Below are 19379 nucleotides of genomic sequence, written 5' to 3'. Positions count from 1 at the left end.
AAAGACCAAAATGATCTGTCATCTCCTTAAGCAAAGTAATTTTAAAAATAAGGTCAGCATTGTGTTAATTTATCTGGCTGGCCTTATTCTTTTTTTTTTTCCCCCATAATTACATACAGATTAAGTTTTACATGAAGTTCCAGGTCATTCACACCATGATCAAATTAACTTTATGAAGTTACTCTTTTCAGAGCATTTTTATATTTATCTTCACGGTGTTTTTGAGGAAAGGCAAAAGACTCCCTTGTGCAACTCGTATCATGTTCTTACTGTATTAAACATATAATATGTCACTCAACTTGAATTGGTATATTCTTATAATTGGGTATTTTTTGGTAAATTTACTTTAAAAGGGCCAGTTGTAACATTTCTACCCCAAATATTGTTCAACTATCAAATTTTTATCCGCAAGCTTTACTAGAATGGGAGAGAACTGCTAAGGGAAAGAAAAGAGCACAACACCTGTAGGCAGACTTACAGCACCAGTATTTCTTCAGACTAAAGTATTTAAGTTCTTGTTTGAGGCCACAAAGTTACAGCTATGTACAAAAGAAACAAGGAAAACACATGGACAGATGAAGACAAATGAATTCAGCAATGAGGAGTTATGCAATTAGTGAAGAGTAAGGGGGAAACATAAATCATTCAGTGTTGCAATCATGAAAACCAGCAAAATTAATTTAAGAGGTGATACCGCTAGAGTAATAATTAATTGTATTGTATACACTTGGTGACGAACTCAATGCTACGCAGAGAATTGCAAGTACAGATAAGGCAGCATAAATTGGAATACACATTTGTAAATTGTCTGGCTTCTTGCCTGGTTTTGCAGTCCTTTGCTGTGCCACTGCTTCACCCTCCCCTTGATATCTATCTGCCCGTGGCTCCTGCTGCGCCTGCCCGGCCGAGGTGTCTCAGAGCACCGGTAGGGCAGGGATGTGTCAGCAGGAGCCAGCAATCACGAAAGCTATGCAGACCTGGATGGCCTCCCTCCACCAATTTTTGTTTGCTTCTAGCAAAAGCTGTTACTCATGGCCATCTCGTACTCAGGGTCAACATGACTCATATCTTCTGCTGACCAATTGCTTTAGAAATACTTCTACGATTTAAGTTTTGCAACTGCAATCAGCACTGGTGACTCCAGGAAATCCACTGCAGTGAGCTGCAAATACTATTCAGACACAGAACGTGTCCTGAAGCAACTAGGGACATAAAAACCAGACAGAGACAACAAATGCAGTTCTGATTTACTCTACAGACTTTTAGACAGGGTATTTCATAGACTCACACAATAGTATTTATCTATAAAGATCTACATTCACAAGCAAGCAGTAAAACTACTTTGTTGATCTGTAAAGCTTAGGTGCTGCAAGTGGAATCAGAGCTTCTGATTTTTTACCTTACTCATATAATACAAGTATCTTTCCTACTGTGTAACTTTGTAGCTACCAATGCTCAACATTTCCCACTTAAACCAACAGAGTAGGAAACAAACTACAGCCACACTAATAAAGTTTCACTTACACCTATGGTTTTCAATGAGGAATGAAGCTATACTACTGCAGAAACCACTTGGTTCCCAAGACAGCTGAACAACAGCAGTGTTGCTTTTGCAGGAAAACTAGCTGAATTCCACATTTTGTATATTTTGATGGCAGCCAACACGCCCTTCCCCCTCAAACCCTCAAAGCTACACAGGATTCCCTTTCCATAATGCTTGCATTTTCTAGGCAGTATTTAAAGTAGTACCTTAGTGTACTGCTCATCATAAATACCAAAGACTTAAATAATAATTTGGCCAGGGAAGATCTCAGTAATTTCTACAGGACCTCTGACTCCATGCTGAAATTTCCAATGCTTTAACAAAATTTTCTGTTTTATCTAAAAGTGTTTAGAAGAAGCAGAGTTTGTTAATCAGGACAGAGGAAGATATGTGCCTTGATCTCTTAATCACTATGGGTCATAATTCGGGGGCAATTCCAAAGTGACTTTTTACTGGTGATTACAGATAGCCTTTGACTGCGTATTCTTACCCCTCCCTTCAGCTGGAACTAGCATTTCTATGGCCATACACTAAGACAGGTCAGAAAACCAACCTAGCTGAAAAACAATTTTTCTGATAGATCATGTATCTGATCTGTCTTGTGGTGTAGCCATACCAGTACTTCAGCTACTAGATTATGAAAAAACGACATTAGATACATCATGTTCTGCCTTGTTATTAAGGCAATCTCTGGCAGACGACTCCTTTTTTTAAGACGCGTGTCTTAAACCTCCTGCAGTTTAGTGTGCCGGAGCACGTCTACCAGACCTCTCAGTCAGAAGTCATTTTATGAAGAAGCAAATATTTTGCTTAAAAAATACCATACAACGCCCCAGCTGCAGCCTTCAGCTCCAGCTTAGGAAGCCTCTCGACAGCTGGTTAAGTCTTCTCCTGAATTAATTTCTAAAGTCATGGCACTGCATAATGTACTGCCTTACATGTAAGGCTCATGGTGCTCTCTTAAAAAGGTCTGTGCAACTGATGCAGAGTAAATCACAGGTACCTGACAGATTATCTTAACTGACCTTTAGCAATCTAAAATACAAGCACTTTCTTACAAACAGATGCCTATATAGAGGCAATATGCTAAGATTTGTTGTTACATGCTGAATTTGCTGCCACAGACTAAAGAAGTCTGTTCATTAATTGCAAAGATTTTTGAAGGTAGTCCAGTGAATAACAAGTTTGTTACCTAATGAAGTAAAATATTCCTGCTAATAACATATCAACAGTTCAATGACACGCATACAAAATGAAGTAAAATATTCTAGCTAACAATAACAAGCCAACAGTTCAATGAAAACTGAGAGAAATGTATACAAAATTGATTTCTGCCTACTTGGAACATTCAAGTTACAGTATCGTACATAGTGCTCAGCTCCCTTATCTGCATGACAGCTCTCCAGTAGTATTTTGTTATTGATTTTGGACAGTAAGAAATCAGTAACGGTTTCTGTTCACTGTGCAAGGAAACATCTAACAGAAAACTTAAAACCATGAGGGACAAAGCAAAACTTAGTACTAGTACAGAGAGCTATCAAGTGAGTAAAACAACAAAAGGAGGGATAGAATATCTACTTCCACTAAAATGAGAAGTTTCAGGTACTATTTGTGACAATTGATTAAAAAAAGTTCAATTGGAAGCAAAAATTTCAAGTGGGACAAAAACTTTGTTGGAAAGACTCTTCACTGTCGCAGCTAGCCTTCCCCAAAACCTGGATCTTTTCATAACAGCTATTCAGAATAAGACATATCACAGGCCATTTTCTCTATCAAATATCAAGCAGTAAGGCAAATTAAAACCAAGGGACACAACAGAGCTATGAATTTGCTCAAGTGACTTGTTATTTTCTTCCTGCATCTTTTAAGTGTAATTTTCAAAAATGTTTCTGTATACCAGTGGTTGTATCTTCACTTGGCAAAAAAGACACGTTCGAAGACCAAATGACTGGCTTCAGTACCTTATCTTTGTTAAAAAAACCCAAACCAACAAAACCCCAAAAAATCCAACACCCCCCCACCCCCACCACAAACACCCTTGATGAAACCAAGACAAGTTATTTATCTTGTTAATCTAGGTCAGCTTCAGATAACACACAGAGGCATGGGAAACAAGAGGTTCAAGGGACAACACTGGGATTCACTAAGAAACTAAACCAACTATTGCTTACTGCTTCCACTAAGATTTGAATACAAGTATATCTTGTTATTCAAAGGCATATTACTAGGAAAAGAAAAAAACCCCAACGAAACAAACCTGAAGTCCCCAGTAAACTTCCAGCTTCACCAACATCACAGAAGTTCAAGTGTACAGAATTCCAGACAGTACCTGTTTTTAATGATGCCTTCCTTACTTTCTAGAAAATGTCACAAATCTGACAGTAACAGAGCTTTGCATTGGTGTACATGCAAAGTGACTGAAAAAGTCTTTTATTGAAAAGTAGTAACAGTGTCCTATGAAATTAATACTTCCTTGGAACACTGGAAATCTTCTCAACTAAGTTGATGAAAGGTATTAAACACCAACTAAGATAAACTAAAAAAAAAAAAAAAAAATTAATAGGGAACTGAAATAGTATTTTACCCAGGAACTACTGTAAATGCTTATATTTTATGCAGTAAGAGGAAATGCAAAAAAAAAAAAAATTGAAACAAATCCAAGTGATTCAGCAAGCAGTGACCAACTGGGCATACATCTTTGTAGATTCTTCACTGAGTAGGGGAATTTCCAGAATGTCACTCAAAAGTTGGTAAGATATAAGTTCAGGGCAACAGGACAGAGAGTATGAGAGGTACTTCATAAAATATAAAGGACAAAAGAATGGAGACAGTGAACAGAGAGCACACACCAGGGTATGCAGAACTACCATGAAAGCAGCACAGAGATAACAGAAAGGTTAAGTTGGAAAGCACAACTGAGCAGAATAGCAAGGAATTCCTGCTTCTCAGACAGGGATCTCCACTCAGTGCTAGAAACAAGCAGCAGATATGGAATGAGCAAGCATATATAGAGGAACCTATCACTTAAACGGCTGTATAGTATGCTGAACTAGCAAATACCCTAATATTAGCAGAAGACAAATCAGAAATCTTTCAGTCTTAGCACAGGAAAGTAGTCTGCACAACATCCTAGAATACAGCCATCAGTATTTCAACATTATTTGCCTCTATCTCTTTCCATCATATACTAGGAGGCATTAAATCCGTTACATAACATCTAGTCAATTTTGTGATTCATACAAAAGTTGATTGACCTGTACTTTAGGAGAGACATTGTAGATAGCCAGATGCTAACTGCAGGGAAACGGAAGGAGAGCTACTGGGAAGGGAGTGCAAGTCAAGTCACTCAATCTCTTAACTAAGACAGGTAGGCATCTTTAAGGTGTTCACAGATAACTGATGATGATGATGAGCACAAGTAAATGGACCAGTGTTTGGCATTTTCAAATTTCCTGGATGTATCAATAGCTCTTGTTTATATAGAGTAAATACGGAAGTTACAATTTTTCCTTCAAACACCTTTGACTTGGACATTTCATTCAAGCAAAAATACTTGCTACAAAAGATGAAGCTAAGCAATTGTTTCATCTTTCCAGGCAGTATTTAAATGCTAAGGCCTCCCATACATAACACTTCAAGTGTTGGTGTCACTACATGATGCTACAGTTCATGGCAGAAAGATTAAAAACTGGCAAGGACACAAAGTACACTCAGTACCAAAAAAACCTGACCAAAGATATCAATACAACCAAGACACTGCATCCAGATTATACAGACCAAAATGTCAAGAAGGAAGAGAAGGTTGAGCTGGATGCAGGATGTTGGACTAGATGACTTTCACCAGTCCATTCCAACCTATTTGATTTTGCGATTAAGAAGAGCTCAGAGATCCAGTTAAAAAGTTAAGGAACACTTCTCAGGTTTTTTTAACCCATATAAAAAAGACATTTCATTAGAGATAAGCTCAAGAACGCTGGTGTCGTGTAACTTCTTTACAAATAGAAGACCCTGACAATCCCTCTCTAGAATAGACTTAGTCTTCCCAGAATCAAGAGCACTGACCCTATGAAGATTTTATTTTCAGTATGCCTTAAAAGAACATCTAAAATTTAGCAAGACAAGCTATTACTCTTCCTCTAAGCACAGCTTTATCATCACGAAAGCAGGTAATTCCTCTGAACTTCATTAATTTTATTCACAAAGGAAAGAAAGGATCTGTCAAAAAGAAAAAGTTGACCAAAGAAATGCTTGTTCTTTCTACAAATTTTTCACAGATTCACTAGGTTGACTATGACTTGATAGGATGCACAGACTGGGACTTCAATAACAGCATCACTGGAGAAGACAGACAATATTTGCCTCTATAGCACAAGGCCTCAGGAAGCACTTAGAGAACAATTTCCAGAAGCAGTTCTCTATAAGCACCTTCTTCCACATGTGGCTGCTCACTACATTATTGAAGTGACACATGAAAACACAAAAATACATTTACATTACACAATATGAATAATCTGTTATTACAGAACTTCTGAGCTGGTATGATTGCTTACTTTCCTGTCCACCAGATCACTCAAACACTCATTAGTGAGTGCAGACTAACAAAACTGATCCCAGGAGGGTGTGTATACAGATGAGCCTGGTACAAGGCCAGCTAAAACGTAACTGGAATCCTGATTTTTGCCTAAAGCCTTTCATTAGTTCCCATCCCAAACAAAGCAGCATGACCTATACGTATAAATTTAATGAATTACTAACAAGGTCCCTTTGAGGTTTTGCAGCTTTTTAGTGTTTTAAGCCAGAATTTCAAGAAGTTCCAAAAATCTGATCTTATTAAGTATGAAACTGATCCCAAAGTTCTCCATTTGCTGCATATTTCTGACTTGGCAAGAGGAAGAAGATACTGTGGAAGAGCAAACATGACAGGGCTGCAGGCATACAAGAAAACATAGAATACACTTTTGGCGTTCAGTAAGAAAAACATCCCTTCTGAATGACTTAATTGTGGCAGAAGATAAGGTGCTTCCAACTGGTGTGGAGAAATGTGCTTCTCTGTTTATTGCCTTGTATACCAGCAATCCTTAAGGATTATTTTTTTTTCCTCATCCATAATAGGAACTAATATTGATCAACAAGATAATTCGGTGGTTAAAGATCTTTAAATTAATCAAATTATTACATCTCAATTACAATGCTTCATTTTTAGAGCTGTACTGATACTGACAAACGAGAAAGTATTTTTTTCTGGGGTGTCAGTACTGTTTCTAAGGTCTGATGCTCCTATCTTTAAGATGATCATCTCAACAGAACTAGCAATGTACAAATTTTGTGGTACTCTTCAGAATGCAATAGTACACCACTACTCATAGCTTCTGAACACAGGATACTTTCTTTTATTCTGTTTTTCTTGCCTAGTGCATATAGCGTTTTTTCTTAGAAAAACAAGGTACAACACAAGCCAATATAAATATTGTCCTAAGAACCGGTAGATGAAGAATACTGTTCGCAATAGCAAGTGAGAAGCTCTCTGAATATGTCCATAAAACCACCCTTTCAGAGATTCACTCCATATTCAACTTCTTAAGAGCCTAAAAAAAATCCACATTAAACTGTTTATTATGCTTTGCATTGTGACCGATTTTCTTTTGGTCTGAGCCTGGGAAGCTTTTCAGAATTGCTGTTTCCTATACAGAAAATGTATCTGTGCAGCAGCCTGTTAAATGTCAAAGTGGAATAATTACATATTATATCCCCATAGCAATTATTTTGTTAGTCTAATTATTAAGTAATTCTGTTACACTGTACACGCTTAAAAATTGTAAATATTTCAAGTGACTTTTTATTAATTGATTGCAGATATCCTTCTTTAAGATTGTACCTGTTTAAACAAACTGATAAGACCATTCATATGAACATTGAAAGTCACAAGCTACTACCTTAGATATAATGGGAGGTTTGTTTTAAATAAACATCTTGATGACGTCAGGATTGGAACAGCAGTATCCTCAAGAATGCTAAACGAGAAGGTTGTTTTCAGTGCAGAAAAAATGTGCAATGAATTCCTCATTTGCTTTTAAGTATTGATATAAAGTTGTGGTAATGCAGCACTCTTAAAAACGTTATGGTTGTGACCAGAGAAGTGGTTCAAAAATATGTATGACAGAGCTTAGCTTGGGTTTTTTTTGTTTTTCTTTTTTAGAATGCCTTCATGTAGCAAAAGTTCCCCTGCTAGCCTAATTTAATGCTTTTATTTTTCTAATTACGCTGAAACATCAGTTAAGAGCCTACCTGATGTTTTGGAGAATTTGCTGTGCTGGGATTGATATTCCGCAATGCCTAAGAGTAAAAATAAGATGGATAAAAATTACTTTAGCTGCATCGTTTGTCTATGCAGGCTGTCTTATAAACACCATCTTGTAGTATCAAGCCCCCAAGACAGGCCAGATGAGACAGGATAAGGGAGAAACTATGAATATCACAACACAGTGAAACAAAACTCACAGATTTACCACGGATGCGTATTTGACAGATAAGCTTAACAACCAGGGAGAACAACATGAAGGGAACTGGCTTCAACCTGGTCAAATGTTAGTCAGGTTCTCAATGACAACTGAGGCAAGAAGACAATTAGAATGCCTACCTAGAAGCATGGTAGCACAGGGTAAAATGTTGGTGGATTAATTGCAAAGCAGGAACAGCAGAAGCCCAGGTGCTTAAGCGGAGAGAAAGTCCTGATGCCACCTTTGCAATGTATTCTTACCTAGAGTACTACACAAAGTAATGGCTGTAAAGATGACCCATCCTACACCAAGAGATGCTGAAGATTCCTACAAAACAGGCCTTGACTACAAAGGGAATAATGGGAGTCAGATTCCAGGACAGAATACTGCAGGTGATGAAGAAAGAGAAAAGCCGTCTTTGAGGACCATGAAGGTATTATACTCTCCTGATACAAGGCCCATCACCCAAAGTGAAAAGGGAACAGGGTAAGATTTTAGAAAGTTTTCCTCAAAGAAAAGATTAGTGCTTTCTCTGGCAGTGTCAAAAAACCAAGGACTACCCTAAGTATCTAGCACAGATGGTAGTAAACACTCAGATGGAAAAGTCAAAGCAGAAGGCTCAGAGTCAAAAGGAAGTCAAGCCCGAATTCAAAATCCAGAGATTACAATGTCCAGTCCTACACTTTAACACTTGCTACAGCTCTATTCATATAGTAAAAAAATACTGAAATAGCTTGCAACCTAATTAGAAAGCTTGAAATTCTTCAGCATAAGAAAACCATAGGTTCAAAATACAGCACGAGCGATTCAGTTGTTCCATGCTCCACTCCACAGTTTAACAGAGAAGATTCTAGCAACAAGGAGTCTCCTCAACGTATCTTCTGTAAACTTTAAAAGTGTTTTGAAATGCTACAGACTGCAACAGGTTCTAAAAGTGAAAGACTTTCCCCCACTTAAAAGGGAGAACTAAAGCAGCTGTGGGAACCAACCTCTTGTCTTTTTGCATGACTCAGTACTCGATAAATATGAAATATATTCTTAAAAGGAATATCCAATCAGATCAACAGTCCATGATGTCACCCTAGAAGTAAAGAAGTCTGTTGAGAGTTTTGTTAGAGAGAGGAATGACGGAGGAAAGTAAAATCCTTCAGTCTGGTAAGTCTGATTGCTTTCACTACCAAGCTGTTATCAGTAACAGAATAAATTCAAACCTTTTTAGATCTCAAAGCTTTGTGTACATTCACTGGTCTTTAAGAGTCACTGAAATGACAACTTAGCCAAAACAAAACATAACATACAAAAGAAATAGTGGAAGTAGGTGTCTAACCTGTGGCCTCACCTGCCGAAGCAGTTCTTGATGCTTCAGTCTCAGCCTTTCCTTCTCCATCTGTAGCTGCTGAAGTCTCATCTGCTGTTGCTGATTGGAGCTGCTCCCACCCATCACACCACCCTGGGGACTCTGAGGAGCTAGAGGGGGTGGCTGTTTCACTGGAGCACTTTGGCTGATTCGCTGATTCATGGCTAAGGAACCAAAACAACAAACATTAAAAATAAAATTCAAACAAATACATGCAGGGAAAGTATTATCCTTAGAAGGCATATATTAAAAATTGTATAAAATTAAAAGCCATAACAGTACAAAATATGCAGTTACACTGACGTTCAGTGAGAAATGTATGCTCACATGTGTTATTCCTGTGAAATCGATGCAACAGTCTCATGTTTAGGAGTACATACTTGTTCTAAAAGCTTCTGAAAACAGTTAAATGTGTGAATTGGTGAAAAATTCAAAAGTGGTAGTAAAATATTTCACCTTTGATTAGAAGGATCTCTCTTTTTCCTAATAAACTATTCTCAATTTAGACACAAATAATATAAAATCCCTTTTCTTATTCACGTGAAATCTCAGAATCATTAAACTTGAGAACACATAGAATGACAAAACAAATCATCTCACTTGGTTAAAGGCCACCTTTCTTCCCAATGTGGTACAGGTCATGAAATAATCATTCACATCCTTGTCACGTCAAGTTTTGAGTGTTACAAACTCTATTCAGGGTACCTTGACAAGCAAACTTAAGAGCTGGTACAGAAATGGCAGATGAATTACACAGCCAAAAATATTGCCATCAACACAGGAAACATCTTGCTAGTTCTTCGTTTTCTTTTACCCCACAAAAGTATGTGACACATATTTTCTGGGGTGTAGAGAAGAAAAAGTGTCATCTTGTTGTATGCCTAATGCACAATCTGCACCTATCTTCCCTTCCCCCATAAAAACAAGACCTAAGACAATTTTATTTATTAAAATAATGCCTGACTGGGATGCATCTACTTGCTAGGTCTGATTCTTCCCCTGCCCAAGACCACTATGGTTGAAGTCAGGCTTTCAGTTTTGGTATTAGCTCTCCATCTTGTTGTCTGGAACAGCCTGATTCTGTTAACATTCACAATAAGCTGCAGAATGCATTTGCCAAAGCAGTGATAGGAGAGTGGTAGGGATTTTATTTTTTTCTGGGAATGAGGATTATGGTTTATGGGAACTAAGGGAAAAAAGGGAGTGAGCTTCTTCTAGGATGACAGGCTGATTTGGTGCAAAGAAAACCATCTGTTATATTAGTTTGAATTAATGTTTTCATCATATAGAGAGGCTTCCTGGAATACTAACGCTTCTAATAATCATAAGAAAGAGAATTATCAGCTTTTCCTCTGAAAAGCCCTTCAGTCTCCACTGTCTTCTCAGTGTTCAGCTTAAGGCACGGTACAGTAGTGTTCTCCTGTTCCAAGAAAGCCTAAATATATTTATCTCATAATAGCAGTAAAAATGGCTGTTGCTTCAGTCTTGCTCCCTTCTCCCCTTGCCACAGCTCATCTTTCCATTGAGAAGTAACACCATAGGAAGAAAAAAAGCTATATGCTCACTGGAGTGAGCATAGGAAAGAAAAAGAAAAAGTCATCAAAACCAGTTACATACTTAACTCTCCAGTCTACTCTTTCAACTTTTTTTTTTTCAATAAATTCCATAGGTCCAGCACAGAGTCTAATGGACAGGTGGGTCACATTTTCATGAGCAAAGTCAAAATAAAATGAAGTGTTAAATAGCTTGAAATAATTTGAAATGATCTTTTACATAGTTACTTGTGTGAGAGCTTCATACACATGACTGCAAATAAGATAAAACCGAACAGGTGAAGTAGGAAAAGAAACTGAATCCCAGTACCAAGTAGAAGCAACAAAGTGAATACAAAGGGCTGGAGGTTCAACTCCAACCCATAATTCCCATCCTGACTCAGCAGAGGAAAAAACAGCAGGAAGATTACGTTGCTGGAATAAAGCTTAACATCAAGCAGTTGGTCTTACGAGACATTCAGCACCACTTCATTGTCAAAACCTGAACATCAAGAGGAAAGTGACCAGGATGAGCCCATCAACCAGCTTTGTGACATGAGCTGTGCTCCCTAGATCAGCAAGAGGAAGGCAGGAGAACTTGTTCCTCCACCGAACAGACACAGAAGGTTCATAAGCCCCAAGACAGCAGAAACTGTTAGGCAAAAGTTTCAACAGCACCAACAGCTGTCCTGCAAGGATGTGAGCAATGAATTGTTAATTGCAAGGATGTGAGCAATGAATTGTTAATTACAAGCACCAGGATCTCCACTGGGCAATCTCTGCTGGATGACTGTCAGCAATTAAACTACCTACATTAACCAAATTAGAGTGAAGGTGAAGCTAGAGAGAGCACTGCAAAAGGAGAGCCAGCCCACCTACCAACTCTAGAAAAGTTAGACATGACACTGCTGGAGTGGGGAATGTATCTCCTCCTTTCTCTCTTTTTATCCAGAATCCCACCAAGTCTGGAACCAGGACCGTGCCTTTTGCTTTTTTATAATTTACCTTCTTCCACCTTAAAAGCAGACAATGAAGGGGTTAGTAAGGGACAGCAGAAAACAACAGCCTTCTCTTGCCGTTAGCTAATTCTGCAACTCAGGCAGAAGTCTGTGCTACCCTTCAGAAATTCCAGGAATCAAACCTGCTATCATACATGATGGAAGGTCAATCACAGTGGAAAGTCAAGAGGAACACAGGTTAGAAAATTCCTATCAACTGAAAGAAGCACATCTAAGTCAAAAGCAAACTACCTTCCTTGTAGAAGTCAAATATCCAAAGCTGAAGAATGTCAGTTTTCTTTTGGTTAAAAGGGTGGCCTTCGTGGTCTAGTCTCCGGTTACATACTCGTGGTTTCAGACTCCCTGCCCCATGCAGTTCACACCCAAGTCATGTCACAGCTAAAATATTGTCAAAAATTGAACAGCTTCTAACCTTAGTTAAACAATTAAGTGCAGTATCACTAACATCCCTTCAACATGTTATTGATTTGGTTTTCCTGCATGCATCATATGAGTATGGAATATATATTTGATGGATGAACCACTCCTTGGATAACAAACTGGCTGGATGGTCACACTCAAGGAACTGTGGTTGTGGTCAATGGCTCAGTGTCCAAGTGGACACCAGTGAGGAGTGGCATTCCTCAGGGGCTGGGACTGGGACTGGCACTGCTTAACATTTTGTCAGCAACATGGACATTGGGATCGAGTGTACCCTCAGCAACCTCATGAAGTACAACAAGGCCAAGTGCAAGGTTCTGCACACAAGTCGGGCAATCCCAAGCACATATACATGCTGGGTGGAGAATGGATTGGGAGCAGCCCTGAGGAGGAGGACTTGGGGGTGTTGGTGGATAAGAAGCTCAACATGGCCCAGCAATGTGAGCTTGCAGCCCAGAAAGCCAGCTGTACCCTGAGCTGCACCAAAAGCAGCGTGGCCAGCAGGCTGCAAGAGGTGATTCTCCCCCTCTGCTCTGCTCTCATAGAGACCCCACCTGGAGTACCGCATCCAGCTCTGGGGCCTGCAACACAAGAAGGATGTGAACCTGTTGCAACAAGTCCGGAGGAGGCCACAAAGACGATCAGAGGCTGAAGCACCTCTCTTGTGAAGCCAGGCTGAGAGAGCTGGGGTTGTTCAGCCTGGAGAAGAGAAGGCTCCGGGGAGACCTTACAGCAGCCTGCCAGCGCCTAAAGAGGGCCTACAGGAAAGATGAGGAGGGACATCCCTTTTTACAAGGACACAACTTTTTTACAAACTTTTTACAAGGACATGTAGTGACAGGACAAGGGGGGATAGCTTTAAGAGGAAAGAGGGTGGGTTTAGATGAGATATGAGAAATAAATTCTTTACTGTGAGGGCGGTGAGGCACTGGCACATGTTGCCCAGAGCAGCTGTGGCTGCCCCATCCCTGTCAGTGCTCAAGGCCAGGCTGGATGGGGCTGTGAGCAACCTGGTCTGGTGGGAGGTGTCCCTGCCCGTGGCAGGGGGGGTTGGAACCAGACGATCTTTAAGGTCCCTTCCAACCCAAACCATTCTATGATTCTAAGTATCACTTCCCTAGGTCTCCATTCTACTAACATGTAGCTTTGGAAATAATTTCCTTCTCATGCCAAATTCTTTGCTTTATGTATAGGCATCTTTCTGACAGCTGCTTGCATTATTCCTATTCTCTGATCACAGTTGCTGCTCTTCCCATCTACTGACTTTGCAATTAAAACTGTAAGAAACAAAGCACGTTTGTTGGATGTTTTCCATTTTATTCCCTCATATTAGATCCCTAAAATGCCTTTTAATGCCCATTTTGAAAGTAATGTTTCTAACTAAAATTGTATGTAAAGCAGGAATATCCTAAAATATTTAGAATTCAGCGTATACTTAATTTTCATCAATAAATACTGGGGGGAAATTTAATTATATGATTTAGTAATTCTTCAGAAACCAGGCCTAAAAATCTAGTTTCTGAATTCTTATTCAAGTATCCATTAAAAGGATTTTTCTGAGCATTTTATTATTTCAAGAATGCAAGTGTAAAAGACTTCAAATGGACAGGATTTTAAAGTGTTCTGAGAACAGACCATGGAAATGCTTTTCACATAAGCAAACTATTTTTAACTGTGAAATGAACTACAATTTTGGACATTAAAATAAGACACTACTAAGAGAATTTTACTGTCTTAAAAACATACCCAAGTGAAGAACACTGGAAAAAACCCAACAGTAATAACACTGAATGATTTTCAGCCATCTTGGCTAATTACACAAATGTGCTATCTTCAAGGGAAATGGAAAGAACTTAATTTTCTTTAATTTCCAACACAATATTTAATGAAAAGAGGGAAACACATCTTGCTTCAAGTGACAGGAAAAAACAAAGGGTTTTAAAGTTTTTTTGTTGTTTGTTTGGGGGTTTTGTTTGTTTTGGTTTTGGGTTGTTTTGTGGTTTGTGTTTTTTGTTGTTTTTTTCTTTTTTCTTTTTATTCTCAATTCTCCATTACTTAATGAAGACATGACTGCTGAAATCTGCACTCTAAATGCTTATCAATGTGACCTCAGATAAGCACTATTTATTTTTTTCTGAACCTCATGGGTTTGTGATGATCCTGACAGCACAGTTCTATTTAAGTACATTCAAAGGCAAAGAGATTAATTTTTCTGTCTGAATTCGGACTTATCGTTTTTCTAATGCACCCTGTTCCTTACCTTCCATGGCTATGGAAAGCTTTTAAATAAGGGGCTCTGCACCCACACAGCGGAGCCTGCGAAGACCTCACAGGCAGAAAAGGAACAAACGAGTCTTTGTTTCTAGAAGAGGGGGATTTGAGGGAAGAGGAGGAGGGGCAGACAAGTTAAAAAACACACACAATTTAAGACAATAAAAAAAGATGTTGCCATCCTATAATATGGCTTAACTTCACAATCTGGAGAATAAAGTCAACTGTAATAGCTGCAATATACTTTTCAGAACAGAGAATTAGTGGTCTTCAAATGTTACACATTAAATGTTCCACTGTCTAAACTCAGCAGCAAAACGCCTGTTCTGTACTGTAGCAGATAATACTCGCCAGTTACTGAAAAAAGTTTAGACTGATGTAAAAAAACAACACCCCCAAAACCAAAACAAAAACAAACCAAGAGAGAGAAACAATTACCAGTCATCGGTGCTAAAGGCCAGCAGATTGTTAACAACTCAAACATAAAAGGCTAATTCTCTCCCAAGATCCTATGCCAATTTAAATCACCCCAGGGCACTGACAGTTTGCAGTAACACAGTACCTTTCCCCTATTCAGAATTACATGCAAAGATTGCTGTAGAGCACCCTTAATGATTAACAGACACAGCTGAATGTTTGATGGTTTTTCTTTTGTATTTATCATTTCACTCTTCAAAACTAAAACGAATTTTAATCTGCGAATTTGAAGATGTTATTTATCTGAACAAACAACAACAAAGCAGCTCAGGATCTGAGCATACTATAACCTACTGTTCTTAATAAAAATAATCAATGTTTTCAGTGCGGGAACTGAAAAATTTCCTTTGCAAAGTTGACCATTTTTGTGCATCATTTTTGGCTATGGCCAGGTTTTAAAATGGTGCTAGTTTGCAGCATGCAACAAAGGCAAAAATCCTCTTTGATTAAATTGAAAAGAGCTGTGAAGAAAGAAAAAAGTTCCAGCAGCATTTGAAAGAATGAGTCTTGGAAGTAATAAAAACTTGTTCCAAGTGGCTTTTCTAGAGAGACTTAGTACAGCAGTATGTTGTTTAATCAGGATACAAATCATGTTTCTGGATTGCGTACTTTATAATGCATTGCTATATTACTTTAAGGAAACCCCCATTGCAGTTTCGTAATCCTGCTGTTATAAAGCGACTTAAAAATCATCACAATAAAATATTCCATTGTTTCCAGTCTCCAATTAATCTGAGAATCCTGAAGCTTATTATGGGGGGGGGAACCTGAAACAGACTGCTCTTCGAACTCATTTTGCTGTCGTAAGTGTACAAACAAACCTTAATGTATTAGGTAAAAAGAAATATTCACACACACCTGAACTGGACTCTTGGTTAAAACAAGATATATCCAATGAAAATACTATCTATTACAGAAGCACATCCAAACTACAGATTGATTACTCTGCATTTATCAATTACTTGTATTCAAATGAAAATAATATTTTCCTTTTTGTTCATCTATCACTATGGCAACCTGCTGATTAGACCATATAAAATCATTTAAACAGTTCTTTGTTTCCTTTGATAAAGCTGCCATTGTTTTAAAAAGTCATTCTGCATCCTAAAATGCAGAGGTGCAACAGCTAGATTGACTGATCACCACTGGATTGACTGATCACCACTAAGACTTGATTGCATCCACAGACAGACTCTTAACACACTGGAAACTACATTGGAATAAAATGCTGTTGCAGTTCTTCATGGATCTAACTTTTCCCCCCCCCCCATAAAAAAAAGCACTTTCACTCAATGTATGCCAGTTTTAGAAGAACTGAAATATTCTGGGCAGCCAGAAAAGCAAATACAAATGAGATTCAGCAGTAATGCAAATAGCTGTAAGAAACTTCTGCTCAGTGCATGCATATGAAACAATACATTTTCCATTCTTTAAAAATAAATCAATTTTAATTTTGGAAGTCTAAACCATTTTTAAAATATCTGACTTTATTTTTAAATTTTCGTACAGAATGGAACTGACAGCAGATTATGAGAAGAAACCTCAATAAATGTTGACTGAGTTTAAACTGTATGTGTTAAACGCTGAAGACTACAGAAAGTGCAGGACTGTGAGCTCATTAAGGCCCCATGTCTGTTCACTGAATATCTGGCAAAAAATATTTAATCAATGTTAGTCCCCATTTTAGACCAAAGTTAACCAGCTGAGAGTCTATGTAAGGGTATTAGTTGCAAACAGTTTCACTGCTTGATCACCACACAACACTTCCTGGGTTAATTAGGCCAAAACATGAAAACTTTTTTTTTTTTTTTTAAATGCAGATTTCTTTTGGTTTATTTGAGGGCAACAAACCCTGTATATACACATGTGCACATCTGCATCTTTTTTTCAATCTCTGTCATAAGCCCATTAGAAATGATTAAACGGAAGTTACAAAATCCAGTAAAAACTACTGTAATTAAAAAGTCAACAGTATCCTGTCAAGAAAGAGCAAAATTGTTTTCTGTATAGAAGAAACAGAAATCATGTTTCAACATGATTGAATTCAAGGAGGAAAAAAGCTGACGCTTCTTTGAATTTTTGATTATATATGATTAGATATAGGGTATATAATTAGTGTGTGTGTATATATATATATATTTAGATTACAGATAACGAATGATGCACTCAAAATGATCCACCTTCAAATTTTAACATAGTATGCTCAGTAACAGATGTGCAAACTGTGGTGTTAGAAGGGTATGGTGAAAAGAATGTCCCTATTAGGAGTACAGTTTTCTTTCACTGCCACAGCTGTTCTAGCACAAGAGTGGAAGTACGCATTATTTCTACTGGCATAAAGACACCATTACCCAAAAATCACCTTTCTCAAACAGGATTAAATTATTCTAAAAAGAAAACAAACCCCAAAACAGGTATCAACTTACATAAACATACTGCCCTAACATATCTTGAATGAAAGCAGGGGTTTTTTTCCCTCTTTTTATTAGTATATGTATATTCTACATAAAGTAGATAACTGCATTCTTACGCAATACTTGTGGAAAGATTTACCACTTTCTTCAGTGAACTCTGTTCAGTAAAGAGGTGTAACTACTTACTGCTTTAGAGCAAAACAAGATTTTACTTTCTGATGCAGCGATGAACTAATAAGCATTTATTGTCACTACCACAAGGGCAGCATGCTTACCAGTGAAATTTCATATGTCTGTCAATATTCGCAACAAGTTCACTTTGACTCAAGTCATTGGTTCACTGAAAACTGGTGCTGTTCCATCTGTACACATTCTCTGACACACATACCAAAATACAGAGGCCTCTTCCCCATTCTAAACGATCTCCTGAAATTGTTCTGGAAAACAGAGACAGGGAAGTGAAATATCTAATACCACTAGACCTTTCAGATGAGTCCAATCCACTTTGTTTTGGAGAGCATGTAAAGAGGGTATGACATTGCATTTGCAGATCAAAACAGACTGTGGCTCATGCTCTGCTTTTGTGCAAAAATGGAAGGCAGATCTGAAACACCATTGTGACCAGACATAAGGTCTGGGCTTTTTTTCGACCAGACAAAGGCCAAAAGCAAGTTTTCCAGTCTAGAGTTCTAGTTCTATCTTGTGCACAGATCTGCCTCTGGCAGAGCTCCTACAAACTAACTTGAAAAAACACATATTAAACAAAGTGCTAGACAGGTAAGGGACAGGAAAGCAACACTATAGAAAACTTCCTTTTAATTTCCAGTACTTAAAGGTCAGCCAATGCACTGAAGCTTAAGCTTTTAAGTAGCTTTTAAGTGTAATTCAAGTTTGTTGTGTGGTTGGTTTTTGTTTTCATTTGTTTGTTTGTTTGTTTTTTTAAATGGAAATGATAAATATATATTTCAATGAAATCTACAGGTGCATTTTACTTCAGTATTTCTGAACAAGCCTTTTTCATTGTTTCAAAGGTATCGTGTTCTTACATTACAAAAAAAGAGAGCAGAAAACCCTGATGTGCATTCTCCACATTTCTATAGTTACCATCACCTTTATTCCTTTTCCTACTTCTGCAGTTCAAGCAGCTACTATACACAGAGCCCCTATGACACTTTCTGTAACGATATTAAACTGTCTTTCCTTGTCTGTCCCACCTCCCCAATTCATACAGAACTTCGAAAAAACATTACCATAATCTCTAAGTGAGAGTGATAAAAATAAATTAGTGGCAATGATTTCAACCTGAGGTCACATCTTTTGCTTCATACTCCCCCACGGCAGCTCCAACATTTGAAAGAACAGAAGGAAAAAGACTGGCCATGGCTAACACTGGTATGATCACTAGTCACAAACCTATAAAACTTCAGTCTGGAATACAGTAATACAAAAACTGAAACAGTAACTTGTTTTACTCCAATTCCTGCAGATAAAATTGTCTGACTACTCTAATGGAGTACTACTTTTGAACAGAAGACTTAACATTAACCCAACAGACACACACAAATCAACTGCCAGTTTCTAGTATTTTCCCAGTTGAAGTTCACCATCCCATCTTCGAATTTAACAAATTAAGTATCCTCAAAAAGCCAATTATTTTAAGTTGCATTTCAAAACCAAGTCCTATCATCTGCAAACTTAAATAACAGTTAAATTCCCTTAAATGGTATTTGATACAAAAGCCAATTCTCGGAAACTTACAGCAATAAAGTTGAATGAATCCAAAATTCAACTGGTTCTAGGAAATTTAGTTTTATAGAAAAAGCAGATGTTGTTTTACTTTACCAGCTCC

General features: G+C 37.9%; 1 protein-coding gene across 8 annotated transcripts in view; it reads right to left on the bottom strand.

Moving 5' to 3' along the window:
* Positions 1 to 19379, bottom strand: part of YAP1 (Yes1 associated transcriptional regulator) — a 98728-nt gene that overhangs the window by 13569 nt on the left and 65780 nt on the right. For 2 of the 8 annotated variants that reach the window (XM_055702122.1, XM_055702117.1), the window contains 2 exons: positions 9368 to 9561; positions 7829 to 7876 (listed from right to left, as the gene is read on the bottom strand). In XM_055702122.1, coding sequence (XP_055558097.1) covers positions 7829 to 7876; positions 9368 to 9561 — 242 coding nt within the window. The remainder of the gene's footprint in view (positions 1 to 7828; positions 7877 to 9367; positions 9562 to 19379) is intronic. The other 6 variants (XM_055702123.1, XM_055702118.1, XM_055702124.1 and 3 more) reach the window with 3 other exon arrangements.

The sequence above is a fragment of the Falco cherrug genome, chromosome 2 (genome assembly GCF_023634085.1).
Source record: "Falco cherrug isolate bFalChe1 chromosome 2, bFalChe1.pri, whole genome shotgun sequence".
Classification (NCBI taxonomy): domain Eukaryota; kingdom Metazoa; phylum Chordata; class Aves; order Falconiformes; family Falconidae; genus Falco; species Falco cherrug.
Note: the sequence above shows the minus strand (reverse complement) of the source record. Positions and strands in the feature narration are given on the sequence as shown.